This window comes from Rhinolophus sinicus, chromosome 4 (assembly GCF_057876585.1).
Source record: "Rhinolophus sinicus isolate RSI-liver-muscle chromosome 4, RSI-T2T, whole genome shotgun sequence".
NCBI lineage: Eukaryota > Metazoa > Chordata > Mammalia > Chiroptera > Rhinolophidae > Rhinolophus > Rhinolophus sinicus.
In genome coordinates this window covers 29,446,280-29,469,824 of record NC_142504.1, presented here as the reverse complement: position 1 = coordinate 29,469,824, position 23,545 = coordinate 29,446,280, and the positions used below count along the sequence as shown (strand labels likewise).

Genomic DNA, 23,545 nt, shown 5'->3' with positions numbered 1-23,545 from the left:
TTGAATTATTTCTTCATTTGTGATTTTTTCTAAAACTGAATTTAACTCTCAGATGAATTATATTTTAAAGTATACAGTATACCAAGGGTATGTGGGTATTGAATCGTTGCATATTTGAAAATGTTTTCCTGTTATGTTGAATTTGAATGACAACTTACTGATTACTTAAGTCTTTTGTCATATCTTTTTACCCTCAAATATTTGGTGTTTTGAAGGTGGTTTTTTTTTTTTTTTTGCATGTAATGATAAAGAAGAGAATGTTACTTAATAATTTTTCCTTTGTAGTTCTGCCTAATGTTTTGCCTTCGATGCTTGTTTTTCCCTAGATTATTAGAGGTGTTTTTTTTAAAGAAGTTCAGGATCTCTCTCAATACTGGTCTATCTCTATTAGGGTTGTATATATGTGATCTTTAAATATTTAAATGCCTGGCATCCATTTCAGTGCATTTTCTTTTACTATACCTTACTTTTTCCTCATTTTGTTTGTTCTGTTCTCTTTGGGGAAATAAGTTATCTGTCTGTTGACTCTCTATTGCCTGTCTTTCATATCTGTCATTTTCTCAATAATTGCTTAATCTCTTCAACTTCAAAGACTACAAAATTGTCCTGTAAAGTTTAAGTGTTTTTTTTTATGAAGTATTCAGAACTGTGCTTCTGCCCTACCTTTTGCTCCCTGTGTTTCCCACTGCAAGATTTTTACATATGTTTCATGTATTTCTTTTTATTCATTTTAAAAATAGAATCAATTCTAGCTAGTCTTGCTTTAAAATTGTGTAAATGGAAATCTTTTTTGTTACCTTCCACATGTAGACAATTGTTTTATGAACCATTTGGATCTTTTCTTTGAAATTTTGAGTTAGAGATTTGTGCTGCTGCTGCTGCTGCTGCTGCTGCTGCTGGTGCTGCTAGTAGTAGTTTCCGTGTAGCCATTTAGCTACCTGAGGAAGGTAAATTGGGGAGCTTGGATCTTGCACAGGTGCAAGTAGATATTTGTCTCTGATCTTTTTCCTGTGATTTTTTTTAATTTTTTAACCTCTAGTAGTTAAGAGGTCCTTCACTAGGTTGGGGGCATATCGTTCAAATTTGCTTGGTCATTTTTCCCATTTTGTCACGGTGAGTAGTTTACTTTGATAAAAAGTTGGGTTTGTTTCATGAGTCAGAACATATTTTTGTCCACGTAGTTATTTTTGATCCATAGCGGTTGGACACCATTTAACATTCCCACCAGCAATATATAGTGATCCAGTTTCTCCACAGCCTTACCAGCATTTACTGGTATCACTATTTTTTATTTTAGGCATACTTGTGGGTGTGTAGAGATATCTCAGTTTAATTTTAACTTGAATTTTCCTAATGGCAAATGCAATTGAACATTTTCTCATTTGCTTGTTTGTCATCTGTACATCCTCTTTAGTGAATTGTCTGTTGATGTCTTGCTCATTTTCTAATTTGATTTTTTTGTGTCTTTTCCTTTTGAAAATTCTTGATATATTCTAAATACTGGTTCTTTTGTTAGGTGTGTGGTTTGCACGTATTTTTTTACAGTTTGTAGCTTGTCTTTTCAGTCTCTTAGTACGGCCTTTAACAGAGCAAAAGTTTTTAATTTTGATGAAGTGCACTATATCAATTTTTCCATTTTATGAATTGCACTTTTGGTGTCAGGTCTAAGAATTCTTTGCCTAGCTCTAGATCCCAAAGATTTTTTTTTTTAATTTGTTTTCCTAGAAGTTTTATAGCTGCATGTTTTACATTTAAGTCCAGGATCCCTTTTGAGTTAATTTTTGTATAAAGTATGAGACTTAGGTCAAGGTTTATTTGTTTATATTTTTTTCCCTTAGGGATGTTCAACAACATTTATTGAAAAAGCTTGTCTTTCCTCCACTCAAATGCTTTTGTGTCTTTGTCAAAGATCAGTTGAGCATATTTATATAGGTCTATTTCTGCATTCTCTATTCTGTTCCATTGATTTATGAGTCTGTTCCTCCTCCAGTACTATACAGCCTTCATTTCAGTTGTAATATGATGTTTTTAAACTCAGGCAGACTGTTCCTCCCATTTTGTTATTCTTTTTTAGAAAAACTATTCTATTTCCTTTGCCGTCACATAAAATTTTAGAATAATCTTGTCTATATTTACAAAAAATCTAGATGGGATTTTGATAGAAATTGCATTAAACCTATGTATCAGATTAGGGAGAATTGACATCTCTACTATGTGAGTATTCTAATCCATGAACACAGTCTGTCTCCCCATTTAGTAAGTGTTATTTGATTTTTTCCATCAACATTATATAGTATTTTTTTATACAAGTTTTGTACATGCCTCCAGTTACTTTGTCTTGTAATAATCTTTCTTCAAAGGGATCATTTAGAGGAGGGAGGTCATATTATAAATGTTTAGCTGATATTCAAAGATTCATTTAATTTCCCTTTTTTTCTATAAATCTAAGTAAATCTAGCTTAATATGTTAAATCTTTAAAATAACATGACTAATATAATCTGAATTCTATAAGACTGTAGCAAAATGATTAAGGGTCTAAATTCTTGATTCAGATTGCTAGTGTGACCCTGGGAAAGTCACTAACCTCTCTCTGTCTGATTTCGTGAAATGGAATTAATAGTCCCTAGTCTATGGTTTAAGGTACACCATGTAAAGCTCTTAATACAACACTCAAATGTTAGCTATATTGGGCCGGCCCCCGGTGGCTCAGATGGTTGGAACTCCGTGCTCCTAACTCCGAAGGCTGCCAGTTCGATTCCCACATGGGCCAGTGGGCTCCCAACCACAAGGTTGCCGGTTTAATTCCTCCAGTCCCACAAGAGATGGTGGGCTCTGCCCCCTGCAACTAAGATTGAACACGGCACCTTGAGCTGAGCTGCCTCCCGGATGGCTCAGTTGGTTGGACTACAAGGTTGCCTGGTTCAATTCCTCGACTCCCACAAGGGATGGTGGGCAGCGCCCCCTGCAACTAAGATTGAACAGGGCATCTTGAGCTGAGCTGCCTCCCGGATGGCTCAGTTGGTTGGAGCGCCTCCTCTCAACCACAAGGTTGCGGGTTTCGACTCCCGCAAGGGATGGTGGGCAGCGCCCCCCTGCAACTGGCAACGGCAACTGGACCTGGAACTGAGCTGCACCCTCCACAACTAAGACTGAAAGGACAACAACTTGGCTTGGAAAAAAGTCCTGGAAGTACACACTGTTCCCCAATAAAGTTCTGTTCCCCTTCCCACAATAAAAAAAAAAAAAAAAAATGATATACATTATTTAAAAAAAAAAAGTTAGCTATATTTATCTCTCCTATCTCTATTATTTATAAAGATGTTACTCGTGTTTGTAATGATGTTCACATCTGGTTGATGAGGTTTGGGGTGATTTCTTCTTCATTCAGTGCTTTATTGCTGGTTTTTGTTTTTTTTAACAATCAGTATCACAAAGGTATCCCTTAAATAATATATAAATTTTACTTATCCCAGCACTTTTCTGCATCTGAAATCTTAGTTGGTGAACCTAGAAATCTATATTTTTAAAATGCTCTTCAAATTCTTACTAAATCATATTTATCCATGCCCATATTTACCAATGCCCCACCCCAACAGTGATTATTCTACTCATTTTATTGACTTGTCTATAATGTGCATTTTAGCAGCAAATAGAGGGATAAACTCATAAATTAAAGTTAAGTACCCTTAGAAATGGTCTCTTACATGGAAGAAATTAACTTTCCAGTATAGCAAAAAGTTGCCAGACTCTTTGCTCTTCATATGGATATTGCTTTATAATTTATAACATCCTGCTAATTTTTTCTTTCAGAAATACATTTTCGGGAAATGGCCTCTAAATCTTGGCTGAATTTCTTATCCTTCCTCTGTGGATCAGCAATCGGATTTGTCTTGTGTTCTCAGCTATTTAGTGTATTATTGGGAGAGCAGGATGACACCCAGCCTAATATTCTTCATAATGATCCTCATGCTAGACATTCAGATGACAATGGACAGAATCAGCTAAGAGGACAGATGAACTTCAATGCAGATGTTATCCAACATAAAGGTATGGTTTACTTTATTAAGGAGTAAACATAAACAGTATTTTTCAGTGTATGTAAATGTTGAGAGAATTGGGAAAAGTTATTTATATGAATTTTGTTATATCACTATATCTTTTGATGAAAATGAGCTTAATTCCACATATTAAATGACAGTTCTCAGTTTGCCTTAGGAGAAAGAAATTGCTGAAATCCAGATTTATTTAGGTAGTAAAGTATTAATTTTGAATGTATTTTTCAGTAGAAACAGTTCAGAAACTAATTTGGGGAAAGGCAAAACTTTCAGACTAGATTTTCTGAAAATTTTGTCTAACTTTGTTATGGTTTATATCTGTGTCTTTGGTTTCTGCTATTGTCTTGTTTTGGTCTTAGTTTTTACTCAGTCGTGTTTTCCTAGAGAAACTCAAGATACATCTATCAATAGCTCGATCGGTCTATCGATAGATATATCCATATATCTATGTATCCGTATCTATCTGTCTATATATGTATTAGTTCATATTTTTATAAGTAGCTAATATCACTAGTCTTTTCTCCCTAAAGAACTAGGAAAGTAGGAAACTAAAGATGTGTTATAATGACTTCTCTTTCTCTTGGTCTCATATCTCTGACCAGATTTTCTCAATTGAGTCCTCTATGTGCCTATTAATTGTTGGTTTTCTCCAAGTTTCTGTACTTGGACTCTTTCTTTACCTATGTCATCAACCCTTACATTTTAATTTCCATCTATTCCTTGCTGTCTTTATCTTCAACCCAGCTCTAAACACTATAAGAAGACATTAACACAATTCAAAGATCACTGCAATTCTTGTGGTTTATTTGACAGAAAAGAATACAGGCAGCTTGAAAACAATTGGAATTCTAGGGTGCAGAGGGTCCCTTTTTTCTCTTCTCTTTCTAGCTGGAAATTGCTTCTTTCCTACCTCTCAAAACAGGTTGAAGGGCAAAGTATCAAATCTTGGTTGAGTTTTATGAACTAGCATGTACATATATACTAAACTATCTTTGTTCTGTGCAAGTTTATATAACAGTGATTCAGCTCTAAGCAGGTGCCCTGTATTCTTATCGTAAAACAGTTTGATCACTGTGCACTTGCTCTGTGGTCTTGAAATGATGAGTTGGATTGAGGTTCCTCTGCTACCAGTAGGCTGTACTACATTGGCCTTACTGCAGGCACATGTATTAGGTACCTATTTGTCCTCCTTGATAGCCCACAAAACGTAGGGTATGCTAAAAGTCTGTTCCTCTCAAACTTAACATGTGCAAATGAGACTCCTTTTCTTTTCCTTCCTGCGCCTAAAACTCGCTCTATCTCCTGTATTCTTTATTTTCTGCCTAAGCCAGAAGTTATGAAGTAATGGTAGATGCTTTCCTTCGCTTACCAATCCCTTTTCTCACTTAATTCTAAGAATTTACCTTCTTTACCGCTTTTCAGATTTCTTCTCTCAATTCATAGTGCATTTCCCTTAGTTTAGGCCTTCAGTTATTCTCATGTACCTGCACTCAGCCAGACTTCACCATGCTCTTTGTTCTTTCTTTTGGTGAGCACCTACTTGTTTAAAGACCTATTTTCTGCATCATTGCTTGTTTTCGCTGATATTGCTTTATCTCTCCTTCTTCTCCGTTCTAGCCAAGTTCCCACTGCACTGCTCTGTAGGATTTATCAGCCACTGCTTTCTTTTCCTTCGGCGCAGTCGAACCCTTTGTACATACCTCTATTACAGCATCTCTTAGTATGTGCAAGTATTGGTTTGCACATGTGTCTTACTCATCTTTTCATCTCCTGTGCTAGCACATGCTTACTACAAAGTAATTAATGAGTGAATAATTCAAAGAATGAGACAATATCTACCAGATCCCAGGGGGGGAAATTTGTCTTTCTCTAGATGAAACATATTGGGGATTCCTGTCTCCACCAATTTCCTTATCTATTCAGGATTTGGTGGTATATCTGTATAGCTAGGATATTGGGCTCCTCAAGTATAAGAACCTTGAATGCTCTCTGACTGAACATAGGGTGATTTTGTCTGTTTTTCTTATTGTGAATTTTTTTTTTAAATTGTGAATTCTTGATATTCAGAGGGGCATGAGTATATTTTCATGTCCTGCCCAACCTTGCCTTCTGTTTTCTCTCAGTTAACTAGAAATTTATGCCTCCGGTTGTTAATTTTTTATTGGACTGAGCTTTTGTAACTCACTGGTTGACCTTTCAGGATATGTTTTTCTCAGGATTCTGCCTACAGCACTGCAACGCAAGTGTGGTTTTGCAGACCTATGCTGGTCTACAGCTAAATAAATATTAAAATTGTGATTAAACAAACTTTTATGGTAATTTGACAGTAATTTTGTTTAAATCTAAATATAAAGACTTATTGGGGCTGTATTTTATATCTTTTAAAATTTTATTTTTTGGTATTTCATTTTTAGCATATTTATAAAAGTATAGATCTCTAACTATTGGAAATAAAAATTGGTTCTTTACCAAGCACTGGTCTAGAATCTTACAGTTGGACTCTTCTTCTACACCAGTGTTACTCAAATGTGGTCCTGCCCTCACAGCCTGTGAATTGTTTGTTACCTATCTGCACCCAGATAAGGAGCTTGCACCAGGATATAAAACAGTTAAGCTCACTGCTTAGGACTTTTGGGGTCGGGGTGCAGGGGTGGTGCATGGAGCAAGACTTCCTCAATGAAAAGCTTAATATGTCGCTTTATATTCTGGTATAAACTCCTTACATACTTCTTTGCAAACTGATACCTTGAAAAACATACTTTAGACAGTCTTGGAAATACTACCTCTACCTGTTCATCTGTTATTATTTTGACTGGTGGATTTACATTTTGTAATGAGGTATGTTACTGTCAGAAGTAATTTCAACTCTGCATTGATTCCTCTTCCCAAACTGGGGTAGTTGTGAAAGCCTTTTTAAAGTCACCTCAGGGTACTTGTAGAAATTCATAACATTGGACTCCAGTGAGCTTCAAAATGCAGCATGTCTTTCCTGCCCTTCAGAACAGAGAAAAATTCCTCTCAAAGTTCTGTTAAGAGCCTGCTGAAGCTTTCATTGTAGAATGGAGTGAAAAGCAAAGACTACCTAAGGCAGTGCTTTGCATGCCTATGAATCACCAAGAGAACTTGTTAAAATGCAGATTCTGATTCAGTTGGTCTGGGGTGGGACCTGAGATGCTGTATTTCTTACAAACTCCCAGGTGATGCTGATGTTGTTTGGTCAATGAACCACAGTTCAAATAGTAAGAATTTATGTCATAGTGTTGACTGTTGTTAGCTCCTGTGATCTCCTGGATAAGATTGACATGAAAACAATCAGTCAGAATGTCAATTCATATTAGGTTGAATTTTGCTTTCTTTGAGCTAAATCGTTAATTGTAGATAGGTTATTAGAAGTGGGGGGAGGGGGTCTTTAAGAAAATGTCTTCAGCATAATTTATTTGGATTTTATGTATACGTAAATATAACTTTAAAATTTTTGTTTATAGATGAGAACACAGACATCGCTGAAAACCTCTTCCAGAAGGTTAAAATTCTTTGCTGGGTTATGACAGGGCCTCAAAACCTAGAGAAAAAGGCTAAACATGTCAAAGCTACATGGGCCCAGCGTTGTAATAAAGTGTTGTTTATGAGTTCAGAAGAAAATAAAGAGTTCCCTACTGTGGGATTAAAAACCAGAGAAGGCAGAGACCAGCTATACTGGAAAACAATTAAAGCTTTTCAGTATGTTCATGATCATTATCTAGAAGATGCTGATTGGTTTATGAAAGCAGATGATGATACATACGTTATAGTAGACAATTTGAGATGGCTTCTCTCAAAACACAGCCCTGAAGAACCCATTTACTTCGGGAGAAGATTTAAGCCCTTTGTAAAGCAGGGCTACATGAGTGGAGGAGCAGGCTATGTACTGAGCAAAGAAGCCTTGAAGAGATTTGTTGATGCATTTAAAACAGAAAAATGTACACATAGTTCTTCTATCGAAGATTTAGCACTGGGAAAATGCTTGGAAGTTTTAAATGTAGAAGCGGGAGATTCCAGAGATTCCTTTGGGAGAGAAACTTTTCATCCCTTTGTACCAGAACACCACTTAATCAAGGGTTTTCTACCTAGAACCTTTTGGTACTGGAATTATAACTTTTATCCTGTTATAGAGGTAAGTTTAGAAATTTTATTACAGTATAAATACTGAGACTGACTTTTGTTTACTTAAAAAAATAGCTAATATGTAAAAGTTTCTTTAGTACCACTAAGAATACCCTTAGTCTTTTTTTTCCAATGGAAAGTATACCAGTTTCACTTTATTATCAGTCACCCTTAGTCTTTTTATGTACAGAGGCAGTAGAACAAAGTAAATGAGAATAAGAGTGTCAACAATAGTCATTCAACAAATACCGGCACTACTATATGCCGGACACTGAGAAGGTAGCAGGTAAGTACTGCCAAGTTCCAGTTCTCATGAACCTTACATTCTGGATGAGGACACATAAAATAAACAGATATACTAGTTAAGATACAATGTGATTTTAGGTAGGTGTAAGTGTGCTGAAGAAAAATAAAGCCAGGTAAGAGGAAGAAGAGTGACTCAGAGTGGGTAGTTACCTAGTTTGGGTGATTAAAGGAGGCCTTTCTAAGGGGGAACTTTTGAATAGAAACCTGAGTGAGGTTTAGCAGGCTGTGTGAAGATGTGAGTAAAGAGTCTTTTAGTCTTCAGGAACACACATGAAAAGACTTTGAGGTTCAGAGAGACCTAGGTTCAAATCCTGTTCTCCCACTTAATAGTTGAATGACCGTGGATGGACAGAATTTGCCTAACTTTCAGGCGTCAGTTTCCCCATTTGTAAAATGGACTGGATCTGCCTGTCTCATCCAGCTGTAATTGCAGTGTATTGTAGTACAGTGCCTACCACAGAGTGAGGAAGTAATAAGCCTTACCCCTCATTTGAGGCCTTAGCTTACATTCCTGAGAATTTTATCTAAAATACAATATTCAGTATTTCAGACGTACAGACAAATATTTGAGAAGCATATAATATCTTGTACCCACCAACCAGCTTTACCAAATATTAGTCTTCTACTACATTTGCTTCAGAATTTTTTTAAAGAAAAGGGTATAGATATAGTGAGACCTGTGTACCATCCCCAATCCAGTTCTCCTGCGTTCTTCCTCAGCTAATCATTATCTCGAATTTAATGTTTCTGATTGCATGCATGTTTTTATATTTTTATCTACATGTATCTACATGTATCCATAATAATCTGTAGTATTGTTTTGCAGGTTGTTAAATAAATGGATTTGTACCATGTTATCCTTGTACATTTATCAACAGCAATATATGTATGTTTTATTAATTTAGATTGCTGTGTAATAATCTAATGTCTCAATATACTGTGATTTATCTGTCCAGTCTGCTAATATACATTTAGTAAGTTGCCTGTTTTTCACTATTATGAGCATTGCAGCAGTGAATGACCGAAGGAGACCAGGAATCATGAAACCTACTTTTTAGACTCAGTTCTATTAATTAATAAGGCCTTTAGACAAGTTACAGGACTCTGCCTTTTCTCTGGCCCTACGGTACAAATAATTCTCTTCTTCACAAACGTTTTCAAATCATCATCTAGAATAGTGATTGTCAACCGGGAGCTTTTTTTTTTTCCCCCTCCCAGAGTGCATTTGGCAAATCTGGAGACATTTTCGGTTGTCATCTGGCAGGTTGCTATTGGGTTCTAGTGGGTAGAAACCCACTAAATGCTAAGCAGTGCACAGTATAGCCCCTACAACAAAGAACTGTTCAGCCCAAAATGTCAGTAGCACTGACGCTAAGAAACCCTGACCTAAAACATCTGACCCAAGCTTTACGTAATCACCTTTAAAATGAAACTGAAGCAAATCACTTATGCTATCACCCACCAGTGTGTTCTTGGTACTTATACAGACATGAGAGCTGTCCTTATAGTAATTCCGCACTTAATAGGCGATAACACTGAGACCCACGAAAGTCAGGTGATAAGTAAGTCAGTATTGCAAACACCTCTGATTCTAAAAGCTGTTGCTATTTCCATCATGAGCTCTGCTCTGTGATTAATGGGATATGTGCCCAACAGAGGGGGAGGATATGTTAGAATAAATATTCTGTTGGGATAAAACTCCACTTTAATAAATAAACATTTTAAAGCTCAGTTTTATATAATGAGGCTGTTTGAAACCTTATGCTAGCATTTTATTACTATTGTAGGTGCAGCAATTTCCTAGACTATAAAACAGATGTATTCCCATGTGTGCCTTTTAAGTCTGTTTTTTATTTTAGTGAGATGCTTTTTTAGTGGAAACTTTTCTTAATATATTCTGACCATTCCAAGATTATTTGACCTTTTCTCTTAATTCTGCACCCCTTCCCATGCAAAAATATACCCAAACTCAAGAACAATATAAGTGCACGTAACAAATACACCTAAATACATACAATTTTATCAAGTGTATCTGATACTGGGTTTACATACAATTGTTATTATCTTATAACCAGTAAAATATCCTTCTTTAAGAGTACTGCCAACAATTCCCACCTACAACTAGGGTATACCTAACAATGTGCTTTATATGAATAAAATTAGTATTTCTGTAGTGCATCTTTTATTTAAATTATCATGGTTTTAAAAATGGATGGCAAAATTTACATTCTTTCTATACAAATTTATTCAGTTATATTTAAGACTAAAATAGACTTGGAAGTACCAAAATTGACCCAGTCTTCTAACATTGCCTCTTGTCTCTTAGGAGGTTCTGTATAAACCCAACGTGAAATCAAACTTCTGTTATTACTCATCAATCATTCAATACATTTTCTCCTCCCAGAGTTACTATTTTTCAAAACCATCCTAAATTTCATGTATACATTCTCTGTAGTAGTCACTAAAAATGCAGTGTAGAAAGGTTTTATCTAGCAAGTCAGGGTGTGAGATATTCTAGTTGATCGAAGAGTTATGTTCTTAAGTTGGTTGTTCAGAACTTTTCATACAGTTCTCTTTTCATACCACCTTCTCACTTCCTTATAAGTGAGTCTATTCCCTAGGAATACAGTTTTCGCCAGAGAATTTCCAGTCTTAATACAGTGGATTTAAAATAGATGTGTAAATATATATGTATATAAATATGCCTCTGTGTGTGTGTGTATATGTGTGTGTGTGTGTGTATTATACACACACACACACACACACACACACACATACATTAGGTTGGTGCAAAAGTAATTGCGTTTTTTGCCATTTTTAACGTTTTAAACCACAATTACTTTTGCACCAACCTAATATATCCTTCCACATGTGAGATTGCCTTTTTCATAGGTCAGAAATGATAAAATATGACTTATTAATTTTTCAGTTTTATTTACATTAATTCATCTGAAACTCACTGGCATTTGATATGGTTGAGATAGAGAGTGCCTGATTTTTCCAAATTGTTAACTGATTTTTCCAGTACCTTTCTTTTTTAAAAAACCGAGTCTTAATTTCATTATTGATTCAAAATACTTCCTTTATCATACACTATAGTATTACTTATAGAAGGATCGGTGTCTGGAATTTCAGTTCTTTTCCGTTGTTTTATTTGGTTTTGGCTCAGCACCATATTATTTTGAAACTTGTAACTTTACAACATATTTAAGTTATTAATCTAAGAGGGTGTATTTCTTTCTTTCAAATTGTTTTGGAAACTCTCATGTCTTTATCCTTGTGTATAAATTCATTAATTTAGGGACTGTGGACGTCTTTGTCCAGGATTTTTTAAGTTACCTTTTAGGTCCCTTAGTAAAGTTTTATAGTTTTCTTCAGATCTTTATTTCTTCTTAAGTATTTCCCTAGGTATTTAATATTTTTGTTACTGTTATACTTGGGTCCTATCTTAGAACTTCTTAACTGGTATTTCTGAAAGCTTTTGTTTTCTTAAAGCATCTTTGAAATCTGGCTCTGTCCTTGGACTCTTTATTTCTGAAGATTTTTTATTTGATTCTCTTGAGTTTTTGGAGATAACCATAATGTATGCAGAGAACTGTTTTATTTCTAATAATTGTGGCGGCTTTTTAATTGTCTTTTTTTAGTTGTCTTTTATTGCTTATAATGCTTAATAATAACAGTATTCTGGCCATCCGATAAAAAGATGCAATAGAGTATAACATAATTAATGCAGTAAATCTTATCAAAAATATTACTACAATATTTCAGAGTCATATAAAATTGCTCCCACAGAGGATCGTCAATTTAAAATTAAATGCTATTGTTCTAGTGTTTTAGCTTAATATGCACTTGTCCAGTAGCCACTAACTACATAAATTAACTATTGAGCGCTTGAAATGTGGCTAGTCTAAATTGAGATGTGCTGTAAGTATAAAATTCACACCTGATTTCAAGGACTTAGCACAACTGAAAAGAATGATTAATAAGTTTTAAAATATTAATTGCATATTGAAAAAAATAATATGAATTTGCTCAGTTAAATAATATGCTACCTTCAAAGGTGTTTCACTTGTTTCTTTCTACTTTTTAAATGTGGCTACTAGAAAATGTTAAACTGCATTATGTGGTTCATATATATCTCTTGGACAGAGTTGATTTAGATAATCACAACTTGACTTACATATTTCCTTTTCATATTTGTTCTTATTACATTCCCTAAAAGTGTAAAAGTAGGCACCAGATAATTTTTCAGTGCCGACATAGTTGTCCAAGAATCTCACGTACCCAGTGTTTGTTTCAAAGGAAAACTTCAGAGAGAAGGCCACAGAAAATATAATGGACAATTTCTTGATGATTGTTACTGCATTGTAAGCTACATACTTCCGAACATGAATTATTAAATGTTCGATTTAGTAGTCACTATGAATCTCTCTTTGAACTTGCCAGACTATCTTTCTCCTTGGGCCCTTGCAAAGACATTAGAGTCTTAAATTTTGTTGGAGTCACTTGGGTGAAACATTATCCAGATACCAATTCTGATCCCAAAATAACCTTGTGACTTTAATTCTGTGACCAGTTTTTTTCCCGTTTTCTTTATTTTCATGTTTTTTCATTCCTCTTATATTTTTATTATTTTAAATCTGTTCTCATACCAACTGTATTAGTAATGTATGAGAATTATAAAATTGAACAAAGGTTTAACTCTGACTGACTTACTGAGGGCTACCTAAATTTTATTATTCTGTCAATATAGCTAATGTTTATTGAATATTTACTATAGGCAAAGCATAGTCCCAAGCACGTTACACACATTATCTCCTTTAAGTAACCATCTTTTGCAGATGGGGAAATTGAAGCTTACAGAGATCCAGTAACTTGCCCAGTGTCACGCACTGGTAGGCAAAATTTGGATTCAAATCTAGGTTTGACTGAGAGCTTTCTCACTTAAATACTATACTGTTTGGATTGATGTGTAGATGAAGTATTAGGTTGCAGACACATAATGGGCAAGACTCTGTAGTCATTGAATGTGCCAAAAATGTCTTTCTGAGACTGAGCCAAGTAAAAATTTATAGTGAGAAAATTATGAAGAGAAAGCAAAACTTGAAGAAATAGAGCTTTAGTCTTTGTAAAGCTAGCTGCTCCTTTCATTGAAAGAAGTCTCAAGACTTTTCTGCTAAAAACACTGTAGAGTATGAGAATATTATTTCAGTTAGAAATACTTTAGCAAAGTCATGTTTAGTTTTAAATCATTAGGACTCTAATTCTTTCACAGGTCTAATAAATTAGGTGCCTCTTTAAACTTTGCTAGCTTTCATTATCGGAGTCTTTTAAAATTAGTGTTTCATTTATCAGTATATGAATATTGTATGTTGACAATGTGCTACTTATTAACAATGCCTGTCCCCGCTTCTTTTTTAGGGTCCTGGTTGCTGTTCTGATCTTGCGGTTTCTTTTCACTATGTTGATTCTACAACTATGTATGAGTTAGAATACCTCGTTTATCATCTTCGTCCATATGGATATTTATACAGATATCAACCTGCCTTACCTGAGAAAATGCTAAAGGAAATAAGTCGAGCATACAAAAATGAAGATCCAAAAGTAAAATTGGGAAACTTTAAAAGAAAACCATAAATGAACAGAGGTAAAATGTCTAGCATTGCACTGAAGAACTAATGCATTTCTGATGTAGGACACTGGAATACCAGTGAGGAATTCTAAGTGACCATTCCATATTAGAAATCTTTCATATGAATGACTGTAAACTGAAGCTTTAATGAGCTGTGAAGTCTGTTAAAATGTGTTTTGATATATATATATATATATATATATATATATATATATATATATATATACACACACACATATATATACACACACATATATATACACACGTATATGTATGGAATATATATATATATGTGTGTGTGTGTGTGTGTATATATATATCTTTCCTAGTTCCTTTACCGTGGCCAGGTAAAAGAACTAGGAAAGATTTTGTTGTCCATTCCTGACCATATGTATTATTTTCACTGGGAAACTAAAACAGTTAAATTTGCTAAAACTACACTGTACCACTGTACCATGTTAGTAATACACACATGATGCTAAACAGATCTGCCTTAAAGAAAATTTTAGAAGGAAATATTGTTGCTCAGTATTGGTTATAAACTCAAGACATACGTTTATATTTGTAGTATGATACAAATGAACTCCCCCATACACACACCCGTGTGCAGTTTTTGGCTAATCAACATTTTGCTGTGACTACTTATAATTGGCAGTATTTCTTCCAGAAGAAGGTAGAATAAGAATGGCACTTGTCCTAAAGTGCATTAATAAAACTGCATTTTGAAATTATGGGCCTTGACTGTATTTTATATATGTTTGGTTCTAATAAATAATCTTTTATAGACATACCTCGTTTTATTGCACTTCACGGATGTTGCTTTTTTTTTTTTTTCTTTTTTTAACAAATTGAAGTCAAGACCTTCCACAAGCAAAGAGATTAGGACTTGCTTTATTACGAGACTCGCTTTACTGCGGTGATCTGGAACCAAACCCACAATACCTCTAAGGTCTGCATATACTGAGTCCTATTGTCTCTTCTAAATGTGTTTAACCTTCTTGGATATCATTCTCAACTGTTAATATTTATTTACTCAAAGTATTAATAGCATTCGATAAACATGGACTTTTAAATACTTTGTTCCCATATTTACCCATTGTTAATTATGGGTAACTAATAAATAGTAAATTTAATGCTAGTTCAGAATGCTTTTCTTAGTATCAGTGCCACTCTCAGGAATTACTAAGCAACATTTTGAATTATTTAAAACTCTTTCTAACTACATAATTACAGTTCCTTTTATTCTCATCCTGTTGAGAGATGAGAACTTGTTTGTGCCTTTCATAACTTGTTTAAAGCAGAGTTTTGAAATTCATTTTTAGGATCTGAAGTGGCTATTAGTTACACTGACAAAATAATTTGAATGCAGGATTTTGACCAGAGTTAATTAAAAACATCAGAAAATGCAGAAAGCTTAAACAAGCTGAAATATGTCAGATATTAAAAGACCCAATACTTAATTTGTGAATAACAGCCTGAATTTTCATGCTGACTTATATTTTGGGATGATTGTGTTGCCAGTGGGTAGATCATTCCCATTGAGCAGAATAACCATTCAAGACTCATCAGAAACACATTCATAAATGTTTTGTTCCTAATTTAATAACCCTCTATTTAAAGAGTTTCTGGAAAGAAAAAGAACGTATAAATTTTTGTTTTCTTGAGCAATATTATCTGAGTGTATCATAACAGAATATTTTACAGACTTTCTATAAGATCTTAAATGTTACAAATGATTTACATTTCTCTTATGTTTATTGTTACGTTAATTTTACGTGGCTGTCACACCATTGACTCTGCTGCTTAGCTAAATAGTTTATATTTATTGTGCCAAAACATGTCAAAACTATGACCTCTTTGAATGGTATATTTGAGAGGATGTTCATTTTAGTGGCTAATTATGGATACTCTTTCCACATAGTGAAAACTCCCACCAATTTTTACCTATTAAATTGTTTTTTATTGTTTTCATGGTTGTGTCATCTGCTCAAATTTCAAGACATTTATTCTAGTGTGTGAACAGTTCTTCACCTTGATATGGATGTGCATTTGAGTCCATATTTGCTGTTTTTCTGTATTAGAAGAATAAAGGGTTTGTCATAAACATCCAAAAACCTTAAAATTTACTCATAGGAAATTAACATTGTGATAAATCCCGCGGTCTGGAGTCAGGCTGCCTGGATTTAAATTCTTGCTCTATCACTTACTAGTTTTGTAAACTTGAGCAATTTACTTAATCTCTCTGTGCCTCCATTTCCTCATTTGTAAATTAGGGACAATAATACTGCCTACCTCACAGGATTCTTGTGAGGATTAAATGAGTGAATATATGTACGGCTTTTAGAACACTGTCTGGCCAGAGTATGGAGTAGTAAATATAAGATTTTATTATTCTGTTAAATTGGAGTATAAATATTTGTTTTAAATAAGTTAAAAATCTGCTTTAATCAAATCAGATATTGAAGGAAATATTTTGTACATTTCTTACAAGTAATAGCTAGTTTTTATTTGATGCCTGCTGTATGCCAAGTACTGTGCTTAGGTACTCTGTGTACATTAGTGTTAATCCTCACAAATTGGGTGTTATTCCCATATGATAAATGAGAAAACTGGGGCTTAGAGAATTAACGTAACTTTTCCGCTGTCACAAAGCTAATCAGTACCAGCTAGGATTTATACTCAAAGACTGTTCTTTGTACTCTGTCAGCCTTGAGGTTAGTCATTTAGCATTATTTCCATTTTTGCTTATTGACATATAACATCTGATACATTGACCCGTAATAGTAAAATCAACCAGTCAAAGTGTCATAGTGCTTCTCAAATTGTGGTTCTTATACTCTTGCCTGGGAGCTTCTTCAAATGCAGATTTCAAGACCTCAATCCTAAAAATTCTGAATCTAGCATGGGGCGCAGGAGTATGCATTCTGACCAGACACCTTTGGGCAGTGGTTGTCAAAGTGTGGCCCCAACCTGCATTATCAGTATCTCTTGGGAACTTGTTGGAAATGCAGTCTCTCCTGGGCCTCATCCAGTCCTACTAAATCAGACACTCTAAGGGTGGAGGCTAGCACTTGTGTTTAAACTAGCCCTCCAAGTGAGTCTTACTCATGCCAGGTTGAAAACCTTTGCCCTCAGATCTAGGTGATTTTGATACAGATGAGCCTTGAAACATGCTGAGGATTACTGCCCCATAAGTAAGGTATGTTTCAAAGATTTACGTAAAGCATATTTTAAATAAGTGTAGTCCAAGATTAACTATAATAAATGTAAAAGACTTTAAAGGTGGTTTAAAGGTTCAGTGGCTCATTCATTTTGGTAAAATTCTTTATAGCTTCTACGGAGTGACTAATACCAGGGCCCACAGTAAAATCTGTAATTCTCCAAGTTTTGTAATTTCCCATTGGACTAGGAAAGGGTCATTAAGTACTAGTAAGTACATACTAATTCATTGAAAGCATACCTAAATGAATGTCATAAGCAATGTCCACAATTATTAGTAAATAATTTTAGATAGAGGTAGCAAAACACTATTTTATAATATGCAGATTTTTTTGCTAGTCATACTATCAAAATTTCATCACTTTCAAAAATCAGTTGACTGTCCTATATGACCTAATAAAGTAAAAAAATTCAAGTGTTTGATAGCGTACAAGAAATCAGATTTCATGATGATAATAACTTACCTTTTAAATTAAGATCTCTGTCGTTGGACAAATGATTTTGTGGTCTCAAAACATAAGGCTTTTGCTATCTATGTTCTTTAATAACAGTATACTTATATTTTCAGTTGGGAAGTTCATAGATGATACAAAGCAGATTGTTGTGCCAGAGTTCAGTATTTGTTTTCAAATATCTTAAATTTCAGAGGAATTTTTGTTACTACTGTAAGAAGATTCAAAAATAAATCACTGACCAGTTTTTAATATTTTTTGAAATATGGTAGTTGGATTTGAGCATTAAATTTGCCAACAGGTTGTTTTCATAATTGTTTCTTGAGTATTAATTTTTTACTTCCTTGAGCCTATCAAAGTATATTATTACCAGATTGAGGCTTGAAAAAAATCCCTTTATTGATAAGATCAAGTGTATCTTTTATTCTCCATTTAAATTTTCAGTTCATTTAGAGTATTCTGTCTTTGACAATTTCTGCTTCTTTATACTTGTTGCCTTCTTTATTTCCTTTATAACTAATTTCCACTTTCTAACTACTCTTAGTGCTGCCTTCACAAGGTTAATTTGGCTGTTATTAGTGATTAGAATTTGTATCACTGTTAATACCTATTAACTTTAGGTTTCCCTATGAGATTAGAAATAAAAAATCTGTCCAAGAATAATGTCTGCTGGCTCTCAGGATACTTGCACTACTTAAAAGTCTATAATTTTAAATTAATTATAGGTACCCAATTATTAAATTAAATAAAATTATTTGGATTCCACCACTACCACCCCTCCTCTTACTTTCCTGAAAAACAAATTATTAACTCATTTGCCTCATTTCTCTATTTCTTTATAGTAGGCCTGATAGTATCATACTAAAGAAGTCTGCGGGACAACCTGTGGTTTATTTTATGCTAAATGTAACCTCTATTGATAAAAAATTGCCATGTTTATATACTGGTGTTGAAATAGAAATTTTAATACAGATTAGAACAAGAAATTTTACAAATTCTCTATAGAGAGCCAATTCTAAAATTAGTGTTCTATTTCAATTCCTTTACCTCTCTGGTTTTCAGTTTATATTAGTTAAGTTTAAATAACTTTGCAGGGCCCTGCAAATTAATGATTCATCTAAAGTATATTATTAGAGGGGAACTAATCTTACTGCTAAGCAGTGTGCTATATTACACAGTGAATGTTTGTGTTTTGGAATTTAAAATTTATGTAAGGTAATAGTATCATGAATGATTTGAAAATGTTTGGTGACTTGCTTATTTTAAGTGATCACTGATAAGTCAGAAAAATGTATTTTTAAATATGTTTTTTAAAGTGCCTTTTGAACGTTTTTGAACAATGGATTTAAACAACTGCATAAAATAAATTACCATGTTTAAAGCTGGTTTATCTGATTATTTTTAACTAATGTAAAAGTTGTGGGAGAAACATTGTCTTTTATGGGGAATCTTTGGGTTATTTTATCAAAAATACTAATTTAAATTGTTTTCCTATCAAAGGTCTTTACTTTCAATAGCTTATGTAATTTTTACTGTAATACAGTATTATTTCTCTTTAAAGCAACAAAATATTCCACCTCTGATTTTGAATAATGTATCTTAAATTAAAAACACCTACTCTGTAGTCTAGATGTGTGTGCGCGCGCGTGTGTGTATGTGTAGGTATGTATAATATATAGCAAAAGAGTGCTTTTCTATTTCTCAGAATAGTTTGATCTATCATGTACACTGAGAAATTCATTTCTTCAACTAATTATTCAAATAATTGTGCCCGGCATCGACTAGAAATATAGTGATGAACAAAGCATACAGGATTCCTGTTCTTACAGAGCCTTAATTCTACAGCTAGACGATAAACAAGTTAAATAGGTGAATGAACAAGATATTTCAGAGAATGGTGTTAGAAAAATAAAATGGAATGCTATGATAGAGCAATTTTCTGGATGGGGTGTCAAGGCAGACCTCTAAGGAGGTAATATTTGATCTGAGACCTAAATGACATTTTATATACTTCAAAAGTTATTTATATCTATGAAGTTCTTTTCTCCTGCTGTGTTAAAAAAAAATAATGCTTAATCAAGCTTTGGGTATAGGTGAAGGCTCACTGAGATGTGATCTATAAGCCAAAAACTGTTTTCAGGCATCTTTCATCCAGAGCTCAGGTCTATTAATATTAGATCAGTCTGGGAGTTTTAAGATATGAATAAAAATTAACTCACCTGTGCCTAAGCAAATAATTACAGATGTTCATAAGGCCCTTGAGTCTAGCCTGTCTACCTCAATTTTCAGTAACCTGCTACCCAGTATGTTCCTTACTAGTGTGTATGTACATGTATGTATGTATGTATGTATGTATACATATATATACACACATGCTGTCATTTCGATTAAACAGCTTTAGAAAAGCTAAAGAGAGAAATGCTATTCCATATTGCTTTAGTACTAGAGTTTTAAGATTTATTCAGATAGCCCCATGTTTTCTAATTAGTTGTATTTAGTTGTACTGCTAATTGTTAAGTCATTAGAGAAGAGATTTATTTACTTAAATACATACAGATTTACTACCTATTTTTAAGTTTTCAAAGGTATTTTCCTGGGAAGGATACAAGATTATTGCTGAATTTATCTTCTTCCTGAAGGGAAGGGCTCTACCTCAAACATATTTTATATCAGATCTAAACACGCTGAGAATATAGATTGTCCAAATAGAAATGCCTTTACTGTTTAATGAAGACTGAATGAACATTTAGCAACTAAAGTTGATTAAATTCAGCAACATTGACATTCTCCAGATAAATCTGTCAGTATCAGTAAAACATCGAAGTAAACTTTGTTTTGCCATGAGTTTGATTTGTTACTAATAAGTGAATTTAGTATTACTGCCTGGAACTTGACTGTAGTTTGTGCAAAATTGATATAAGTGGAGCCATTTTAAAATAGAGCTAGAGCAGCCATTCCAGAGGCACTGCCATGCATTTTTTATTATTCAAACCATTGAAATGTTTGAACTGGGAAAAATAACCTTGGGACTGTGCCAAACCAACATTGTATTTCAAACAACTGTTTGCAATGCTAACAGGAAAGCAGATATCCTGATTAAGGACTGAAAATTAAAGACATGCTTTAGATTAGCACCACCATGTATAGCTGAAGAATAACTTAGCTTATTTGTACCTATAGAAATTCTTTTCTTCTACTCATGTAATTATTTCCCTTTCCTTTCTAAAAAACAAAACAAAACAAAAACCTTGCCTTGCCTTCACCCCTTAATCCAAACACTCTTTGGGTGTCTGCCTGAATTGGTGCTTCCCAAATAGCTATTCTTTTTGATCTCAAATTAACACTCATTTCCTCTCACTTTGGCTTTTTATTTTTAGGTTACAAGTTCTTAAAAATATGTGTTACATCATTTTTTCTGCCAAAAGAACCACCAGTTGTGCTAGTGTTTCTCATATTCTGTTATTGATGTTTCTTTTTTTTTCCAGGACTGAAGTTATCCGGGGCATTTATACTCTCTCTTTTACATATTGTTTCTGTATAGTGTAGTTAAATATAGCTGCTTACTTTGCAGTAATGAAACACTCACTGTCTTTTTTTCTGAGATGCAATCCCAGGACTTAAGCTATTTGGGTTTTTTATTGAATATCTAATGGAAGATTGACAGTACTTCCTCATTTGTAGGACTGCTTGATGTGCCATCATATAACTAATTTGAGTATAGTGTCTTAGTCTTAATCAAGTTCTGCCTTTTGTCAGCTTCAAATCTTTTTTCATAGAACTTACTCCAAACTGCTTTGTCTTTCCTCCTCCTATACCTATAACACTGGAATTACATTCCTGGTAGCACTTAGGTTGAATTTCACATTTCATTAATTTTGTTTTTCGATTATGAAGGGAGTAGTTAGAAAGAGAAGTAATGATTCAACTTTTCCTTTTCTATACGAGTCTGTCTTCATGTATATGTATTGTTCAGTGGTTGTGTGTGTGTGTGTGTGTGTGTCAGAGACAGATAGGACTAAAAAGGCATGTGTTTTTTTATTTTATTTTTGTTGTTGTCCTGTGAATTTGTTTTTATTGTAGGGAATGGGTCGGGAAATGTCACTGGGTGGTTATACCCCGCAGGGTACTACTGTCCATTCTAATCTTCCCGGGCCAGCTTTTGGAGCTTCTTCTTTTTCTTGGAGCTGCTGCTCTTGGTGCTAGCAGCCTCTTCAGGCCCACTGCTGAGTGGCTCCTCTTTGGAAGAGAATTTCCTTTTTTTCCTGGGGACACTCCTGTTTCCTGCCTCTTCAGGGTCAATAACTGATTCCTCTTTGGGGAACGATTTCTTTCTCTTGGGAAGACTTCCACTGCCACCTGTTTCCTCAAGATCACTACTAACCAACTGCTTCTTGGAAAAAGCTTTTTTTCCTTTATGTTTGGGTAAAGAGACAGGTGGATCCTCCATTCCATTTTCCTGAGGGGCCTCTTGGAGCTTTTGCTTTTTCTTCTTTTTGGGTCTTTCACTTGTCTCCTCACACTCCTCTGGTGTACTAAGGGCATGGTTATTTTAATAGTTGGGTTTTTCTTTAAATTATTAAAACTTTTTCATACTAATAAGGTTTTATGTAATAATTGTATTTAATAAAGTGACAGTTACTATGTGCTTAGAATAATTGGGCATAGAAATGATTTGTTTATAAAAAGTAATTTTTATAAACTTACTTGAATTTCCCCTTACTTTTTGCCTTTGAATTTCTGCCTCTTTGAATCTTCCCCTGTTCTCTATTTTCTCATTCCATGTATTTCTTTTTACCTTTCTTCTCATGGGCAGCAATTCTTTACTTTCTTAAGACTTTTTGTTGCTTCCCATTTTCGATCAGCACATGTTTTTGAAGACTTTAAAAAACACACAAATCTTGTGAATTTCAGTTCCCTCTCACCAGCTGAAGGAACTTTCCTAGAATTAACTGAAAGGAGAATGAAGAGACAGGACTTGGAGAATACATGCCAACATAATCCTAGAATTTTCTCTTCCCTTTGGAAATATTTCCTTTTAGAGCCTACCCAGCTAAAATATGGGTGCATTTTTAAATACTTGAAAACCAGTAAGTATCTGCCTTATTATTTTTACACCCCCCCCCCCCCATTGATGTCATCTTGTTTGGTGAAAGTGGTGCATGAGGTTTTCAATGGCACTGATGCAGCAGAGATTCTTAGGAACAGAATCACAAGTATATTTCTACTTTATTTGAAACTGTTGCCTCCTGGGACATGGGTGTCCCACTGGGCACTGCCATCTTCTGCTCTGACTTCCTCCCACCATCATGTTTGGCCCTGCGGTGGGTATTGTCTTCTCTCTTATTACCACAGCACAACAGAGACCAGACTTCGTGAATGTTTCCAAATAACAGAAGGAAAATTCCATAGGAGAATGTGTAAGAGTTGCCAGACCCAGTGGGATTCTCACCCACCAAGCTGTTTTTTCTTTGCCACCTGTTTCCAAAGATCCAGAAGTAGCTGAACCACCCACCCCCACTAGAAGCATTCTAGATACCAACACATCTTTAAAGTGTGAGCCAAATTGACATCTACCCTAAGAAAAACGAGGAAGATTTTCCTTCACCCCTGTCTGAAGCTCTCACTCCTCACTTCCTGCCGGAGCACTGACCCTTCCGCTGGGAAACTGACAGTGAAAACATTGACTCTTCAGAGGATATCCCACCTTTCTCCAGGGAAGTGTGATCTGGATTTGTGG

General features: G+C 34.5%; 1 protein-coding gene across 1 annotated transcript in view; it reads left to right on the top strand.

Annotated features, from left to right (window-relative positions):
• The window catches only part of C1GALT1 (core 1 synthase, glycoprotein-N-acetylgalactosamine 3-beta-galactosyltransferase 1), a 34,359-nt gene extending 15,170 nt beyond the window's left edge, over positions 1–19,189 (top strand). The window contains 4 exon segments of the mRNA XM_088797737.1: positions 3,812–4,048; positions 7,542–8,209; positions 13,927–14,112; positions 14,114–19,189. Coding sequence (XP_088653863.1) covers positions 3,812–4,048; positions 7,542–8,209; positions 13,927–14,112; positions 14,114–14,146 — 1,124 coding nt within the window. The 3' untranslated portion in view covers positions 14,147–19,189.
• Positions 19,190–23,545: the final 4,356 nt, after the last annotated feature.